Raw genomic sequence first — 19,405 nt, forward strand, 5'->3', positions numbered from 1 at the left:
ACTAATAGCGAAAATAAATATGGCAGAATTTTGCAGAGGTGTATGTACACTTAAGACAGAAGTTTCTCTATGAACCACTTTTTCAACAAAAGCCAGTGTATCTGGTCAGTGTTCCCAGACTCTGATACTGCGTATCACCATCTACAGGTCCGGCCCAGACAGAGTCGAGGACTTGTGTTCCACAGGTGGCCGTGTGTCCACCCAGCTGCAGCTGTAACAACAACATAGTGGACTGTCGTCGCAAAGGCCTCACAGAAATACCAGCCAACCTCCCTGAGGGCATCGTGGAGATGTAAGAACGTCTTATTCTTAATTTTCAACATAACGTATTTTACTGTCAAACTGGTCACATGGAGAAGTCGAACCACCATGATGGACTAGCCCTTACTTCCAACCCAGACTGCGGCAGACCATGAGTTTTGCAGTGGTACTCTTTTCTGGATTGCAGCGAAACTCGCACACTTTGCTTCCTCCTTCTTTCAGTCTCTTATACACATATTTAAACACACACACACACTCATCCACATATACTCCAATGCGACATGTTTGATATCCGTATTGAGCGCTGTACCCTGTTTGTTTGTACAGAGGACAGCTGGTTGATTGCTCTGTGAGTAAAGGAGCAATTCTCCCCCGCAACGCTACACCAATACCGCTATACCTCTTCAGCATAAGTAATGGATTCACACACACACATACACATACACACACACACACACATACCAGTGCACACATACAGATGCAGACACACTAGTTTTGTTTGTACAAATAAAAAATGTACTTTGGCAAAAATGCATTCTTATGCCGATGCACACACACACACAGTCTGAGAGCGTCAGACACACATATATGCATTTTGATCAAGCCACAGGCAGCAAACATTTGATGAAATGTCTTGGACAAACACACACACACACACACATACACACACACACACACACACACACACACACACACGTAGGATTAGCATTGAATCCATTATAATAAATGTTGTTGCTGCAGCCAGAAACAATAGGGTATAATAGGATGATGTATTGTCAGTCCTCCAAACGGGACAAAGTCATCTTTCTGCATGCTGGTGGCAAGGATCACTGCCAAATGTGTGTGTGTGATTGTGTATAGTGTGTGTTTGTGTGTGTGTGTTCGTGTGCGCGCGCGTGCTTGTGCTGAATTGTGTTAATCTGTCTTCTGTATTGAAATGTATTCATAAAGGAATTTCACAAAACAGGTTTGTCTCAAGGCATTTAACTTCATTACACCTTTCATTACACCTTAAAAGGGATGTGTGTGTTTGAGCGCGCTTTTAGTAGTGTGTGTATGTGTATTCATACACGGCATGTCGTGTACCTGCTCACCTGCCAAAGACATCTCCTGTTTCTGTTGTCATTTAATCACCTCTTCACCCTATGGATTTTTTATCTAGCCTCTTAAAATGTCTTCTCTCTAATACATCCTTTGATATTGAATCTCTAAGTGTCTTTGTATCAACCTTGTTTTACTGCCCCTGATATAATTTGTAACTTGTTGTGTGCGCAGATTGTCTTTGTCAATATCTGTACATCCTTGATTCATTTTGACCCCCTAGTTGAAATAAGGTGTTGTCGGCTGCCAGCGGTGTGAGGTGCAGAAATTTAGAGAGGAACACAAGCCAAGAAGCAGCTACCTGTTAGCGTTGTGTTGCATTCAAATGCCAGCACCACTTCAGAGTTTAATTTAAAAGCCTTGTTACAGAGTAGAAGTTACAAACTGATGCAATAAATTCACTTAAATTGCATTTAATCTCAGCAAATGTGATCATTTGAGTCAATATCATGAAATATATTGGTCGTATTAAGCTGCAAAGTCACTTACAGCAGTTAAAGACAAAGAGTATACAATATGATGGTAGATAGATAGATAGATAGATAGTTTCCAAGGGATAGGGCTAAAGAAAGGAAAAAAGGGATGGCGAGTGGAGGTCAAGAGGAGGACTGGGTGTTGGCTGAAAAGTGGGAGGAGAGGAAGAAGAAGGGTGGATTAGTTCCCATTTATCATTCTGACAGCTGACCCTGTGGCTGGCCTTGGGACCTCACCGCATCCCCCTCTTCTCTGATTTTTCCTCTCCTCTGCCCAAGTTGTTCACACTTTTCCACTCCTCTGATTTCTCCTTTGTCGTTCTCCTTTCCCACTCCCATGCTTACGGCGAGTCTGCCACACGTCTTTGACTTTCTCATTCCCCTCTCCTCCTCCGCCTCCTTTGCTTTGCTTTTGTCCGTTTCCTCTCCTCCGTCTCATAGCAGAAACAAGGAGACATGAAGAATGCATGAGCTACAACAGACGAATGTGTTTCTGAGACCATCAGGAGAGCAGAAACTAAACTACAGTACATTTCCCAAAATGTGGGCTGTGGGCCTAGTTCTGATGGCTCCCCACATGATAATAGAGTAATACTACCAGTATGGTGTAATGAGTCTGCAGTCTCCTGGAGAAAGAGATGTAATAAATTCCCTTTGGCCCTTCGCCTGAAAAAGTCGAGGAACCGAGAATATGTTCATAAATACAGTCTGGCTTCATCTAAAGAGGGAATTATATGGAAGATTCAAATAAATAAAATATTAGAAAATTATGATTTAGTGAATTGTTCATGTACTGCTGTCAGTCCTATAATTAAAGCAAACTTTCCATGTTCAATTAGCAGATTCAAGCCTGTATTTTATCGTGGTTGAGTGACAGCAGGTTTGATGTAGCCAGTTAGCTAGCTGTCATACTTTGCCTTTATAAACATTTATATATATGATTCCACCTCCCGTACACTCACTGAGCAAACAGGTATTGTGGTCGGCAGTCCAGGTTTTGGTTGCCAGATCCGCCTCCTGATTCAGAGGGCTGGTCCCAGGTAAGCTTATTACCACTCAGCTGCAAAACTCAAGTCAACGTTTCACACTGAGTGACCTTCACCGGCTCCCGCTGCAAAGCACCGACCAACCTGCAGAAATATTGTGTAGATGTTGATCGGAACAACCACCTTTTGAACCTCTTTGTACACTTGTGTTTGGCTGAGGTTGAGGGGTAAAACAGGACTTCATGATAACCAGTGATTTCTCCGTCCTGAATGCAATTAAAGGAGAGAAAATGAACATATTAAGTTTACCATGATGTGCAGCAGATTTTCTTATTTTATGTTTTAGGGGGAAAATCTTCTTTGAATTAATGATTTTTTTAAAAATAAATGTTTAAAAGGTTTATTAAAGATCAACGAACTCCATTTTTTTCTCACCCCCTCCCTTCTCTCTCTCTCTCTCTCTCTCTCTCTCTCTCTCTCTCTCCAGTCGTTTGGAGCAGAACCTGATTAAAAGTGTCCCAGCAGGAGCCTTTACTGTCTACAAGAAGCTCAAGAGGATGTGAGTGTGGCTGGCTATAACTGCATACATTTAAACACACACACATGCACACCAGCATACATGCACCTATATGCATTCATAGGCTGATATATGCTTTAATATATGTAATTTATTTATCTATTTTGTTTAACTGGCTTTTAACCAGGTGGCTCCCAATCAACCTCAGCACTGGGAAGATATGATCCACTGAGCCAAAGGCTTGTAATAAATAAAGCTCTATGACCCTGATTCTTGTCGAGGGCTTCAATAATATTCACAGTCTTTATTGCAGCACTAATGATTCTTGTTTGTTTTCTAAAGTGAAACTAATAGTCTAACAAAAATTACATTAATGCAAAAAAAAGTGCAGTCACTAGAAGTTAGTCCATGTTATGTAAATATTTTGAGATGTGGCCTCATCTGAAAATGGAAACAATGAAATTTGCAGCGACTAAAATGTCAAGATTTTCACATTTTCATGTTCATGTTTTAATAAAACATTTCACCTCAACCTAGAAGTTTAATTAACAGCAGCATAAGCAGTAACTGAAGTCTATAACATTCACAGACTGTGAGCTACACAGTGCTGTAGTCACTATGGAGATCACAGTCTCTTTCACACACACCCACACACACGTGAAGCTGCCTTATCATGCAAATGCCTGAAAATGCCAGAGCTGCAGACTTGTGCACGGTTGTAAGGTTATCCACTCATGCACACACACACACACACGCACATACATACACACACACATACACACACACACACACACACACACACACACACACACACACACACACGCACATACATACACACACACATACACACACACACACACACACACACACACACACACACACATGGAATTTTAACCTAGACCGAAGTGTTAAATAATATATCTTACAGCGGTGGAAGTGAATGACATGAACTGCACTTAACATGCCACTGCTTCCACTTTCTCTCTCTCTCTCTTTTGCTCCTGTCACTTCACTTTTTTCCCCTCACCCTGTCCATCTCTCTCACTCTCACTCTCTCTCTCTCTCTCTCTCTCTCTCTCTCTCTCTCTCTCTCTGTCCCTCATTTACTTACACATCTAGCCCTTCTTACTTTTTTTTTTACTTGTCCCCTTGCCTTGACCTCTGCTGATGTATTCTCTCATGATCATTTGTCAGACAGTTCTAGGACATTCACACAGAATGAACCCCATTACTGTGTATTACAGTAATGCACTTATCTCCTCCCTCTCTCTCTCCCCCCAGTGATTTGAGTAAGAACCAGATTTCTGACATTGCCGCCGATGCCTTCAGTGGCCTTCGCTCACTCACCTCACTGTAAGTATTACACACCTACCTGCAAACAAACTCTCACACATTCACACCCACACACAGGCATGTACACAAATGCATATCCAGACAGCAAAGTAATTGGGCTCCCAGACATTTAGCAAATAAAAACGTTGTCGCTGTCGATGTTGACAACAGGAGCACAATGCGATTGAGTGTGCGTACGTGCCGGTTTGTGTGTGTGTGTGTGTGTATGTGTGTGTGTGTGTGTGTGTAATTTTATGTGTCTGTAATCACCCAGTGTGTGTGTGTGTGTGTCACTGAGGGTGATAAGAACATGAAGGACAGTTTAATTTGAATCAATCTGGAGCATGAAAATGAGACAGACAGTCAGACAAGAAGGGGCAGACAAGGTGAACTCTCCTGGGTGTTAAGACCGAACACACACATACACACACACACACACATACACACACACACACACACACGCAAGCACATAGAGAGGAGTCGGTTGAACAGGAATGTCACTGAAAAGCCACAGCTTCTGCAGTAGAGGCCAGCTGAGGCGTGATGTGGCAAAATATAAAATTGCTCAAGTGAATTAAATGGTTGCAACTGCAGTCGGAAGCACATCTCAAACATAATTTCAGTTTTTGACAATCAAATGAGATAAATGGTCCAAAGCAGCGTGCTTAGTGAAGAAAAGCTTCAGTGCAGTAAAATGAATGTGCTGTGCATATTTTTTTTCTATAAATTAAAAAGTTAAAAATTGCTACACTGCAAAGAGACAACTTTTTGTCTTTGATTGCAACACTACCTCAGTTCTTCTCACTAAAATAGTTTTTCCAGCTGGCTGAGCTTGATGGCTTTTTCACTCCAAGCAGATATTGATGGTCTTCTTTTCCTTTTGGAGAGCCGAACATTAGTAGATTTATATAGAACATGGATTGGGCAAGGAAATAACAAAGGACATCTTGGTTTTCAGAATCATGTGTAATTGTTTTGTATAACGGTTGGCTAGTGTCAGCCCAAACAGCTTCATATGACAGTTAATGTTATTACATGCTGACAATAAAACATATGCATCTGTTAGAGGCATGCCATCTGTTTGATTTAGATGGAAATTCACAAGACAAGTAGGCAATTTTGCAATTATAGCAGCACCACTCAACATTGAAATATTACAGTCAGCCATTCTACGGGTACGATGGGTGTGATTCAGGTTATATCCCCTCAATGGCATCATCAAAACTAACGGTGTCCTCAAAACAAAAATTGAATTTTCTTTTCACGAAGCAAAAAATACACTTTAATTTGATAAAATATTAGTAGATGCCATAACTTGTGGATGCAGAGCAGGGCCCCTCTCCAGTGGCTGACTGTATCGGGAATCAGGAAGTATTTTGTTCCATCTCGTGGCAGGCTTTACACCACATAAGTCCTAGCGTGTAAGCAAAGCCTTGGAAACACTGTAACCTAAATGACGTTGTTTTGACTGTCTTGTGCAGGGTGCTGTACGGCAACAAGATCACTGAGCTGCCCAAGGGATTGTTTGATGGACTGGTTTCCCTGCAGCTACTGTAAGTACTGTCTGTCTGGTCTTTTGTTAAGCGTGTACCTGTGTGTATGTGTGTGGTCCCTCCAGAAAACAATGAAATATATTATTCAGTAAGTGAAAGAATAACACACCCAAACAAAGGAAACCAGGAAACGCTGTACTGTTGTGGATTTGTAACAGCCTGGTCCAAAATCTCTGTACAGCTTCAGTTTCTTTTAGGGAATGGTCTGACTCCCTTGTTGTAGGTGATTTATTAAAATGGAACATATTTGTTTTGTGGCTTAATTTGCAGAGCGTTCATACGTCTTCATACTGTAGGCCTGCAGGTTTTTAGGAGAAAAAAAATCTGTGATCGCGTGATCCATATTTCTAAAAATACTGCGTACAAAGGCGAACTCAAAAGTTTTATAATTGACTCATGTTACTCATGTTATGACAGATGTTCATCAGTGTCATTTGACAATCTCTGTTAAGTTGTCAGTAATACATATCAGTTACAACAGATGCAGCATAATGAGCGGATGTGGCTGCATTTATGTTAAGACTTGATTTTTCCTAATTAGAATGATTTGGTGATTTGGCACCAGCAAGTCATATCTACAGTACATTACCCCTGGACCATAATCACAGCTCGGGCTACTGTTATAGATCCTTATTGCTTTAATATATGGTGGTAATTTCATGAGTAAAAGAGCATCAGGCGTTTCACCCACAGTCACAGGACCAAGACTTATTAATAATCACTATAGTGCAGGAGCAACTACTGTAGAATGCCCTCTTCATGCATTAACCCTCCATCTGTCCTTTATTGTGTGTGTGTATGTGTGTGTGTGGGTGTGTGTGTTTGTGTGTTTGTGTGTTTGTCTGCCTGCAGCGAGGATGTTTTTAAGTGATCAACATGAACCAAATTGGTGCACTGTAATAAAAACTGTGATCTCCCATACTTCTTTTAGTATTTAGTGTCTACAAGCAGGAAAACTATTAGTTGTAAGTAATTCCTCATGGGCACAGATTCCAGCTGCAGCAGTGGTTCAGCATGCAATAAAAAAAAAAAAAAAAAAATTCTGGCTCCTATAATGGCTACATCGGTACTGTATGTGGCATATGGTCCTCACAAATGCCGCAGTCCACTGCAGAAGCAGCAAATGTTCTGGGCTTTTCCGTCGTAAAGTGAAGTGAAGCAAAGAGAATGAGGATGAGTGAATCTAACCCACAAACACCTTTTACGGGCTGAGGTGGATCATTGGGATGCATGGTGCATAGTCAGACACAGAGAGAGAGTGGGGGGGGTGGGTGGGGGGGTGGATGGAATAAGACGGAATAGATAGATAGATTAAGGATGGATGGATGGAGAGGAAAGATGGAAAAAAGAGACATGAGTAAAGAAGACAGAAATGGAGAAACATACAGTTTAAATTCAGAAAAGATTATAAAAGAGAGCGAAGAAGAAGTTTTAAATTTGGTTTTTCAATGTCCAAGTATGTCTCATGTGACATCATTAACACTTGGTAGCCCCTAATTGGAAAAGCATTTCCCTCAGAGCCTGTGATGATGCCGCAGTCACAAACTGTTAAACACTAAAACACTGAATGTTGAATATTTGTCTGTACATGCATGTGTGATCCCTTAAGTAGGCTAATACAAGACTGCTTCTATGCATTTGTGACTGCGTCAATCAATGAATAAATAAAGCACTGAATGACTAGTTAATATTCACGTCTCGCCACATCATTGGTCAGTCCCACAAAAAGACATTTGCCTGAGGGTGTTGGTGCTCGCTCAGCAGACACAGGGAGGGAATATGTCTTTTAATATTTCGCCACTGATGGAAGAAAACCTCCCATCTCCAGAATTTGTCAAGAATTTCCAGACGATGTTATTCTTCCATGTGGCGTGATTGTTATAAATTATATATTAGCTTTTGCTGGTGAATCAAGCAGCATGTCAACCTTCCATGACAAAGATGTGCTTATTGCTTTGTATAGCTAGCGGTCTGCTGTTTATATTGTCTGCGCTGCTTTGTTTTACTGGTGCAGTTTCAAGTAATTAGTTCCCCCTGTGAGCTGCCTAATGAGGTGTGGATATGTCGCAGAGCAGCATGTGTGTGTGTGTGTGTATATCTGCTTGTGAGTGCCTGTGAGTGTGTGTGTATGTGTGTGTGTGTATGTATAACTGGGTTGTGCCAGTATGGGCGCTCGTTAGGATGACTTGAGGTGATTAAGCTGAGCTGCTGTACCAAGTACCGAGTTAGTCACCTGTCAAACAAAGAAAAGAGGGAGAGAAAGGACAGGAGAGTAAGTGAGAGAGATGAAGAAACATAGAATGAAAGAAAGACATTAAAAAAGAGTTGCGTATGGCCTGTGAGAAGAGAGCAAAAAGGTGGAGAATTAGAAGGACAAAGAGCGAGAAAAGAGAAGTACAGGGGAAAACTGACACTGTGGATATATATTAGCTAATGAAGTGCAGGTATGAAAAGACAGGGAGACGGAGGGAAGGGTGGAGGTGAAAACCCTTCCTGTCATTTACCTAATCCCTCTATCACATTTCCAATTTCTTCGTCTCTCTCTCTCTCCTCCATTTTGACTGACAGCCTCTTTCGCTTAAATGTATATCTATGTAACTCCAAATTAAATTTTCACCTGTCCCTTCTCTGTCTCACTCCATTATTTCCTCCATCCCATCTCTTCTCCATTCTCCCACCTCTATCTCCTCCTTCCCCCCTCCCCTCACCATCTGTCTCTCCCATCAAAACAAGATATTACACTACCCAACCCAACAGTAGATATTCCCCTCCTGCTCCACAAGAGAAAGTGAAAATATATAAAACCGCAATTTTCAGATTTATGGGTCATGGCCAGAAAAAATATCATCATGAGTGAAGAGGGAAAGGAGAGGCCATAGCGAAGGACAAGATGGGAAATAGTGAGATGAAGAGGACAGTAAAGGAGAAGTAAAGGTTTTGCATCTGGGAATAATGAATTGTCTCATTATCTGCATATGTGTTTATCTTTTGTTTGTGTCGTGCACAGAGATAATGAAGCGAAGTAAGTAAAAGACATACAAATAAAAAGTGAATGCTGAACGGCTCTTCCTTGTGTTTCAGACTGCTGAATGCCAACAAAATTAACTGTTTGAGAGTCAACACCTTCCAAGACCTGCAGAACCTCAACCTGCTTTCACTGTACGACAACAAGCTGCAAACTATCAGCAAAGGACTGTTCGCCCCTCTGCGCTCGATCAAGACTCTGTAAGTACATGCTGTATATTAGAGGAACACAAGTTCAGTGCATTTTTGATTGATTTTGTCTATAGAGAGCACAAATGTAGGTTTATGATATTCAAGGCTACACATCCGTCATCATGATGATCCGTCAGAAATGAGAGGAGTCGCAGAGGGTTGCAAAGTATTACTAAAACAAGTAACACCCCTTCCCCTCTCTTCCTTCCCTCTCTTTAGTCATCTGGCCCAGAATCCCTTTATGTGTGACTGTCACCTGAAGTGGCTGGCTGACTACCTGTTTGACAATCCCATCGAGACCAGTGGAGCACGCTGCAGCCACCCCAGAAGGCTGGCTAACAAACGAATCAGCCAGGTTAAAGGCAAGAAGTTCAGGTGCACAGGTAAGGCGATGAGTTCACACAGACACGGCTAATACACACACACACACACACACACACACACACACATACACATACACAAGCAAACATGCAGGGAGTCGCCTCCGAAGGTTAATAAAGATTCATATTAATCAGGTCAAAGGTCAAGTGTCAAGATGTACAGACAGAGCATTCACACTCTGTCTCTCTCTGTGTATTACTGTGATTTTCTTTGATACGAGCAGCGGGTCTCACTAATTACAACACAAACCAATTCAGTATACTGAAGCAGCACAGTAAAGAAGTCAGCAGGGATCGGCCATAGACTGTGATCGCCCACTTGTGTGAAATTATGACTGTGTATACACCTCACATCCTCAGTGCAGAGGCTTGTCTCATTGTTTTCCCTGTCTTAAATATAATATCTTTTTATGGCTTACTGGAAAATACATTTTTAAAATCCCTTTACAGACATTTTATAAACTATTTGAATTTTGCTAAAACGGCGGTTGCGAGTAAATTGTTGGATTACAAAGCAGAGTGATATGAGACCTCAACTGTATTAGCTTCCGCAGTCACTTTAACCTTATACTGAATGTGACTGTGCTAAGAAGAGATGATCATGTAACAGAATTATCAGAAGAGGAAAGGGTATCTTGTGTTTGTTTTACAATGAGCAACAAGGTGGGTTGTATAACAGTTCGATTGTGTTATCATTCAGTCGTCTTCTATCACAACCGTTTGGGAGCGTGGAACCTAAAGAAAAACATAACAGCAGTCCTGTAATGATAAAAGAGGAAGTACACAAGAAAAATTAGATAACAGATTTATAAAGCACTGAAACAATTGTTCCCATTGCAGTTGTCCTAGTTACATCAGTACGCTGTAAAAAGTGCGTCTCCAAGGCCGACTATTTGGTCACATGACATTTCCACCCCGCCTGTTTCCTAAAATGCTGTGCTCCAGCCTAAACTGGGCACACCATTAATAGCATAACCAACACCATTAAATTTTGAAGGCTTTTATCTTTTATCCAAAGTGCTTTTTAGTATCATGAGCACATGTGCTGTATTTTTAGCATGGGAGGTCTCAGTGGTAAGGAAACCCCTAATGTTAGTGCTCTGCCCATGGAGCTAATCAAGATAACTAGATTAGAAATGCTCCAAAAACTGGTCCTGGCAGTCCTCTTTGCTTCAGCCCCTCCTCTCTGCAGTCCCATGCCTCTCCCTGCATCTTCTCTTCCTCTATGGACCTGTGTGGACATTTTCGCTCTTGGTGGACAGTTCTCTGGCTCCGCCTCCCTTCCTGTGTGGATCTGCAGCTGTCTGTTGCCTCTCCTATCCTGTGTGGACCCTGACCCCTGACTGAATGGTGCAGCTCTCTGTTGCCCCGCCTTCCTCCTGTGTGGACCTGCATTCTGATTGGTTCGTGCAGCTGTCTCTTGTGCTTGATCTAACCATGTGGCCCCGCCTATTGTGACATCACATGGTTCCGTCAAGCGCCAGGGACCGCCGAGCACACGCCCACCTGCCTCTCCCAGCCAATCACACTTGGAGGCTAAACACTTCTGTATGTTTGCATTCATGTGTAGGGCTTCTGATACATGGGACTTTAACTGTGGTTGAAATGAATGAGCCATTGACAGATAATCAGACACCAAAATACTAATAATCAATCAGTGTTGATTGTCAGTGCTTAACTGGTGTTCTACTTTTGGGCAATTTAAAGGTGCCCTGTGGAGTTTTCCTGTCAGCAAACAAAAGTTATGTTTACAGTCAGTGCTTGTCACCACAATTCATCGTGTGTATTCTTGAGGTCTAAAAAATGTGTTCAATTAATTCCATTAATCTTAAAACATTTGCAAATTCAACATTTTTTAATATTTGAAATGGTGCGTTCTTTATATCCGTGGCTTGCAGGCCGGGAATCATCTTTTACCCCGCCTTCTTTTGGCACATTAGATCATTGCTTTGCACGTTACCACGACCAACTTTTGATTAGTGGAATAGATGTGAAACGGGCAGCAGGCCTGTGTATTGCATCGCTGGTCAAAAACTCCACAGGGTGGCTCAAGGTGGCTCAAAAACATCTACATTCACCTCGACTGCTCAGCATAAATTTGAACTCTACACATCTTCTTTTTTTTTTCTTTTTTTTTTTCAACAGATGCTTTTGCCTTAGTGTTGTTTGCTTTGGAAAGTCTCTTTGTAGGGTTTTAAACCACATAAAGAGAAATGCTTGGTACACCTTTCTGGCTGATACCCCCGCCTCTGTACAGACCCCTTTATCCTTCTCTGCTCAGGCCGAGGAAGACAGAGAAACTTAAAAAACAAAAATCAACAACCCACCTTCCTTTCTTTGCTTTGTCGTCTTCCCTACTTTCCTTTATTTCCTGTTCTCTCCCTTGCTCTTCCTTTTCTGTCAACTTGCCAACCAACAAGGTTTTGCGGCAACCCAGAGACGTTGTTCCAAAATATCCTGCCACTGAAAGGAGCTAGCCACATCCCATGAAAAGATAAGACATCACTTGGCAAGTAGTGATCACCTACGGAGTTCAAATCAAGGTTACTCACTGAAAAATCTCCCTAGGTGGTCTTAGTTGTTTAACAATGACGAGCAGAGAACAGCCGTACAGGGTGTGTGCCAGGAGAAAGTGGAGACAGACCGAAAGAACAAGTAGTCTGTGCCAACGCAAGAAAAGTCTGATAGGAGGGTGGTGAAAAACAGAAAAGGTTAAATTGACAGAGAACAGGCAGACAACAAAGCTGGAAGGAGAAAGAGAGAGAGAGAGGGAGAGAAAGAGGGATAACCGTGAGAAATACAAAGAGCGTATGTGGCGCACAAATACAAGTGCTGCATGATGTAAACCAGGTCTATTCCACAGGCACTGGTGGTCATAAATAATATCTGCTCACATTATATCTAAATAACAGAAGTGGTCTCTGGCTCACCATGTTAAACAAAAACATCCGGGGTTAAACCACATTTATCTACAAGATGGTTCCATAAAACCACCTGGATCTCTGTTTGTTAATTTGATTTACAGTGGTAGCCATACAGAACAGCACAGTGCCGCAGGAGCCGTGGAGATGAGTTAAGATCATTCATGTCTTGCAAATGACTGGTTATATTTAACAACCTTTGGCAGCTGAAATTAGAGCAAAAGTAGAATTTTCCGAACAGTTAAACTCCCAACAGGAAACGGGTATTGATAGCCTGGCAGGGGAATGAAGACTTTTGACATGGCTACATCTGAATATGCATTATTGGCTGGATCTTTTTTGGAATAATGTGTTGCCCTTTGTTATAAGGTATATATAAGTCTAACACTAAGAACTTAATGTCTCTCTGGCATCTCTTCTCACCCCCTCCATCATTTTTTCCCTTTCGCCTTCTGTCTCCTACTCCACTGTTGACTTCATTTACTGGGGTTTTCTTCTTCCCCTGTTTTTGTTTTTCTGTTTTTCTTATGTCACTTTATTTCCTCCTCTCCCTCTCTCCTTTGCAGGTCAGGAGGACTATCGTAGCCGCCTGAGTGGCGAGTGTTTCCAGGACCTGGTGTGTCCAGAGAAATGTCGCTGTGAGGGCACCGTAGTCGATTGCTCCAATCTCAAACTGATCCGTATACCTCCACACATCCCTGAGCACACCACAGACCTGTAAGTCGGATAGTGTTTCCTTTTTTACATGCGCACTTATATGACAAGACATGATGAAATATCAGATTAAAAGCCATGTGTTAGACTGCTCTAACCTGAAACTATAAACCACCACACATCCTAAAACAAACCACAGACCTGTCAAGGAGTTTTTCACTTTCTCAGCCACATGCGCTCACAAAAACACAAGCGTGCAGGCTTACATACAGTACATGCAAATATATACACAAACACACATATGCAATGCACATATGCAATGCACACACGCGCGCTCACACGCAGAACTGCCTGTCTCTCTTCCTGTCTCTCTCTCCGCCTCGTTGCCTCTCTGAGTGCAGTATCGTGAACGTCAGTCTTCATTTTTAGCTTCCAGACCAAAATGCCTCTCAACAGTCTTTTCCATCTTCCTCCAAGTCCCAAAGGAGCCATCATGATGTCTGGCGAAAGGTCTCACACTAGAATACTGAATAGACCCATGGATCATTCATTTCACTGGTGAAAAATGGAAAGAGAGCAACAAATCTGATTGTGGGGAAGGTTAAGAAGTCTGAGTATGTGTTCAGAATCTGTTAGAATCACTGAATACAAAAGACATACATGTTTTAGCAATTGATTAATCAATGGGTCGATCAACGGGGAAAAAATTTGCAACCATTTTGATAATCAATTAATCATTTGAGTCAAAAAGCACAAACACTATTCTCTGGTTTCAGGTTCTAATTTGTGAGGATTTGCTGCTTTTCTCTCTTTATTGTATGAAAGCAAACTTTGGATTTTTTTACTTTTTGTCGGACAGAACCAAACATTTCTAGGACATCACCATGGGCCTCATTAGTTGTATGTTTTAGATCAGTCTTCTCCTGTGTAACGACTCACAACACATTGGCGCTACCAAAAGAAGGCACAACATCAAATGTAAGAAGACTGCTGTGATGTGATTTTAAAGACTTTTAAAAGTTCTAATAGACTGTTATAAAACACACAGAATCTGAGACCAAAAAGTTTTTTATTATTCAAAACTGTGACTCAAGAAAGAAGTGTTGCTGCTAAAATCAGCAAGCTCCATTTTACTTTCAGCACCTGGCCCTCGATTGAATATTCAATAAGATAATATTTCCACACAGGAAACGGGAATCCAGCCAGAAGCAAAGTTTTGCCAAATAATGCTAAATCACAATCAGCTTCACGATGTAGGTGAAATGAGGAGAGCTTCTGTGATTGCTATCACTGTGGTAAAATGGAGAATAGCTGAAGAATAAGAGACCTTTGCAGCAGATGCAGGATTACTGCCACAGAATCACTTATGGAGGTTAGTTGTATAATGGTGAACTCAACCATGGGTGCCACTTTTGATAACTAATAATGTCAGTATCCCACAGACCATTAGCCCCTAATTCTGCTCTCTCTCGCTCTCTCTCTCTCTCTCTCTCTCTCTCTCTCTCTTTGGTTCTGTTATTCTTTGTGAAACGCCTCTATCCTCCAGTTTTCCCTCCTTCTCTCTCTGTCCATTCCCAGGGTGCTTCATGTCAAATATATAGGCCCACACTTTGTCCTTTATGGTTGGTTAGAGGGCACATCAAAGTTTCTGCCATTTTCGACACCCTCTCTCTTTTTTCGTTTCTCTTGCCTTTTCCATAAGAACAACCAACCAACTCGGATGTCGAAGGACACAAACATGTACACGCAGACACACACACACACACACACACACAGTCTTGTCCTGTAACCTGCCTTATCAGGGGAAATCAGGGGAGGTAATGGCTGAGCTGAAGGCTTATATATATTTTTTTTTTGCTCTCTCTCTCTCATCTGTCTATCTTTCTGTCTTTCTTTGTTACACTTCCCACTAGCCGTAAAAAAAATCCTTGACATCAGCCTTGATAGTGTTCAGTAGGTATGAAAGAATCAATCTTAAGAGAATTATTTGCACTCAATAAAAACTACTGTGTATTCTGAGTTGATACTGAGGTTCCTAGATCACAAGTTGAAGAGATTAGAAATGTTCCATCTACATTCTCTGCATACAAACTACACAAATCAACCCAGCAGTAAAGGCAATATGATTTTTCCCCAATCTACTCCAGACTTTTACAAAATGTCTTCTTTTAGTTTGTCTTTATCAAGGTTGAGCCATCTTTTAAGTTCCCCTGTATCTCATTAGAAAGTATCCCCTCCAGCTGAACTTTCTCTTTCTTTTCCCAATTTCTCTCACTCTACACACACACACACACACACACACACACACACACACACACACACACACACACACACACACACACACACACACACACACACAGACACAAAGAGCATTCTTTTAGCAGCACCCTTTTAGTACAAATTACCTCAATAAAGCAGATGTCTAGCTTCCTATCTCTCAAACTGTTTTCTCCTGGCTCAGGGCAGTGTGAGTATTGATGACCGCATAGAAAAGATTAATTTCTCTTCTCTTCTCTTCTCTTCTCTTCTCTTCTCTTCTCTTCTCTTCTCTTCTCTTTCTCTTCTCTTCTCTTCTCTTCTCTTCTCTTTCTCTTCTCTTCTCTTCCCCTCTCTTCTCTTCTCTTCTCTTCTCCAAATTGTTGTTTCTTTCCTCCCTTCTGTGGTTTTCTGCTGCATCATACTTCAGCGGTCACTAAAGGCCTCTTAACCTTCATGCAGTCATTCCTCCCTGACTTGCAGCCTCTCTCCATCTTGTTTTGTGCGTGAGTGTGCGTCTGTGTGTGTGCATGATCATGTGTGTCTGTTCCCTTGAAGCACTTAGGCTCATGAAAGAAAAAATGTGTAACGTGCTCCCTCTATCTTTCTCTCTGCAGGCGGCTAAACGACAACGAGATTGCCGTCCTGGAGACTGTGGGGATGTTTAAGAAGCTGCCTAACTTGAAGAAGATGTATGTATATAAATCTATATAAGGCACTTCTTAAATGTTCAGTTTTCTATGTTGAGGACCGGGGTTTATCAGCTAAATCCTGCACGAATTTACTCATTCCTCCTCTGAGGAGGAAGTAAAGTGGACGATCCATGGTAGTGAAGTGGGCGATGGGGATATTGTTTATTGTTTTTAAACTCTAATGAGATAGTGCTCTTATTCAGTCTTTCCCCTGTTTTATCTTTGGCCGATAGAGGAAGGAAGGAATAGCACTGCAATTACAAGACGACTGAAACAAGAACAGATTGATGAGAACAGGTGGAAAGAGGTGGATGGACAGAGCTAGGGAATGCAATTAGAACCAGAAGTGAGCTGGGAGAGAAAAGGAAGGAAGGAAGGAAGAAAGGAAGGAAGGAAGGAAGGAACAAAGGAAGGAAAGGTGATGGAGGGAGGCCAATGGAAGGAAAAGGGGGAAGGAACAAAAAGCAAATGGTAAGGAGGAAGGATGGAAGGAGGATGAGGACGAGAGAAAAGTGTTAAAAAATGCACATGCAAAGAGGGCAGGAGTAAAAATGAGAGAGACATGAGTGAGCGATTGGGGAAGAGGAGTGGCTAGAGACAAACAAGAGGATGAGGAGGGACATAGAGAGAGACAGAGAGAGAGAGAGAGAGAGAGGGAGAGAGAGAGAGAGAGGAGAAGGGAAGGCTGGGTCTGAGGTATGGAGGAAGCGAATATTAAATGGAAATAGAAGATGGGCCTTCAGTTCAGATTTACAGTCAGTCCTTATCTACAACCTACTCTAGGTGTGTGTGTGTGTGTGTGTGTGTGTGTGTGGGTGTGTGTGTGTGTGTGTGTGTGTGTGGGTGTGTGTGTGTGTGTGTGTGTGTGTGTGTCAGAGTGAGATAGAGAAAGACAGAGCAGAGCAGAGACCAGCAGTTGATTTATTGGAGAGGAAATTGCTAACCATCTAGCAGTGTCAGTGACGATATAGATTGGCTAGCACTCATTTCCATTTTCCTTCTCTCAATTCCTTCCCTCCCTTCTTCACCTCCTCTCCTTTCCTCACTTTTTATCCTTCCATCTCTCCACACCTCAAAATTTTCTCCTATCCTGTTACTTTTCTTTTTACTCTAAAGTTTGTTTCTACTTCCTGCTCCTCTCCTCTCCTCTCCTCTTCTTCCTTTTCTCTCCTCTTCTTCATCTCCTCTCCTCTCCTCTCCTCTCCTCTCCTCTCCTCTTCTTCCTTTTCTCTCCTCTTCTTCATCTCCTCTCCTCTCCTCTCCTCTTCTTCATCTCCTCTCCTCTCCAGCTGATAAGAGAAAGCAAACTAGCAATGAATGAAAGCTACCATAGATAGATAGCTATCATCTCAAGTTATTGTCTCTGTGTCCAAATGCTTCTCTTTTCATTTTCATTTTTCTCATTGTCTGTGCAAGGAAGAAAGATAGCAATCATTTTCAGTTGTCTGTGACCACTTGTCTCATTTACTTGTGTGTGTGTGTGTGTGTGTGTGTGTGTGCTTTGTGAGTTATAGTGATGGCTGTAAGCTGTTATCAGTATATCTATTGTACAAGGCGAGGACATTAAGATGAAAGAGAGAAGAGTTAACATTTATTAGTTGAAGGGATGTGATTGATCACTGCAGTTAAAGTGTGAATATTGTGTATGTGTGTGTGTGTAACACTGTTCATATGTGTTTGCATCTGTGGTTACGTTATCCCTCTAGTGTCATGAAAGTCTTTCGTGTAATTAAAACAAACACAAACAAAATCTGGAATTTCTTTTCCTTCCTGCAGCAACCTGAGCAACAACAAGTTGCGGGACATCCGCGAGGGTGTGTTCGACGGAGCTGCTGGAGTTCTGGAGCTGCTGCTGACAGGAAACAAGCTAACTGGGCTGCAGGGACGCATGTTCAGAGGTCTCACTGGCCTGAAAACTCTGTAAGTTCTTTATAATAGTGTGTTTGACTGTGTACAGTTGTGGTCTGTATGTTCAGAAAATTAATATTATGCGATTATGTAGGCTACAGGTAAGTAATCCCACTGATTTGAATGTTCTTCCCGTCACTCTACAGAGTGGTAATGAATGCTGATGGATTTAAAATGTGTAAAAGCTTATTTTTTACTCAACAAAGAGATGGTAGAGGTAAATAAAGCACAGAGCAAGTAGACCTGAGTGGATGAATGTAAAGGATAGGCAAAACAAGGCCATCGTATAATGACTACACACCAGTCTTTTAAAGGGTCAGTCAATGTGTCAGTCTTGTTTTTCAAGTAGCCATGTGAAGTGAGGATATTTAACTTATTTGTACAATGACAAAGCATGTTGTAGACTGTTTCTACGTGATTATATAGAGCTCAGTTGTTCTGTTTACTGCCCGAGTGCTACAGTATATTTCCTGCAAAAATGGCCACCAAGAGTTGTCGTGGTTGGGACTGCTAGTTGTGAACATCTTACACCATGCAGACTTTGACTTGTGTTAGCATCTGACTGATGGTAGGCTTCATTAACTTTTTCTTCTCCAGACTGAAAAGAGAGGAGAAGGTTTGTTTACTCACTCACCCTGAAATCAAGGCTAATGACAGCATATTGTTGTTCCTCTAATTTGGACACCCACCATAAACAGGCTAGCGTCCAATTAGGGGTTACAGGATAGTGTACAAAATCATGAGCTAATGTTGTCTGTGTATGCTCAGTAATGACTAGCTAATGCTATCGTGTGTATATATATATGCCGGCTAATGACTCTCTAATGGTATCATGGCTGTCTCTGTATTATGTTAAGAGGCTCCCTGCTCCAGTAATAGCCTTGCTAACTAGGTTAGCCCATCCCAGAGATTGCTAATGCTAACTAACTCAGTTTGCCTGGTCCCACATGACTGAATGTCAAAAGCTAATGTCACATTACAGAGTCTGTCACGGTTGTCTTTTGGGAACTGGTTTGAATTTACCCATGCTTTCTGTTTTATCTTTTGTTCATGTCATTATGGGTTATGTTCTTTTATCCTCTTTGTCTGACCCTTTTTATCCACCAAAATTATGTAAATGTTTTACTTTTTATTCAACTTTTTTACAGACTAAGA

The 19,405-nt window shown here is 41.7% G+C and overlaps 1 protein-coding gene across 1 annotated transcript in view; it reads left to right on the forward strand.

The window, feature by feature from the left end:
• LOC111232433 (slit homolog 3 protein-like) overlaps positions 1–19,405 on the forward strand; it is a 244,102-nt gene that overhangs the window by 178,014 nt on the left and 46,683 nt on the right. The window contains exons 9-17 of the mRNA XM_022759949.1: positions 148–292; positions 3,309–3,380; positions 4,620–4,691; positions 6,152–6,223; positions 9,305–9,448; positions 9,659–9,822; positions 13,307–13,457; positions 16,268–16,342; positions 18,119–18,262. Coding sequence (XP_022615670.1) covers positions 148–292; positions 3,309–3,380; positions 4,620–4,691; positions 6,152–6,223; positions 9,305–9,448; positions 9,659–9,822; positions 13,307–13,457; positions 16,268–16,342; positions 18,119–18,262 — 1,039 coding nt within the window. The remainder of the gene's footprint in view (positions 1–147; positions 293–3,308; positions 3,381–4,619; positions 4,692–6,151; positions 6,224–9,304; positions 9,449–9,658; positions 9,823–13,306; positions 13,458–16,267; positions 16,343–18,118; positions 18,263–19,405) is intronic.

This window comes from Seriola dumerili, unplaced genomic scaffold, assembly GCF_002260705.1.
Source record: "Seriola dumerili isolate Sdu_G_001 unplaced genomic scaffold, Sdu_1.0 BDQW01000331.1, whole genome shotgun sequence".
Classification (NCBI taxonomy): Eukaryota; Metazoa; Chordata; class Actinopteri; order Carangiformes; family Carangidae; genus Seriola; species Seriola dumerili.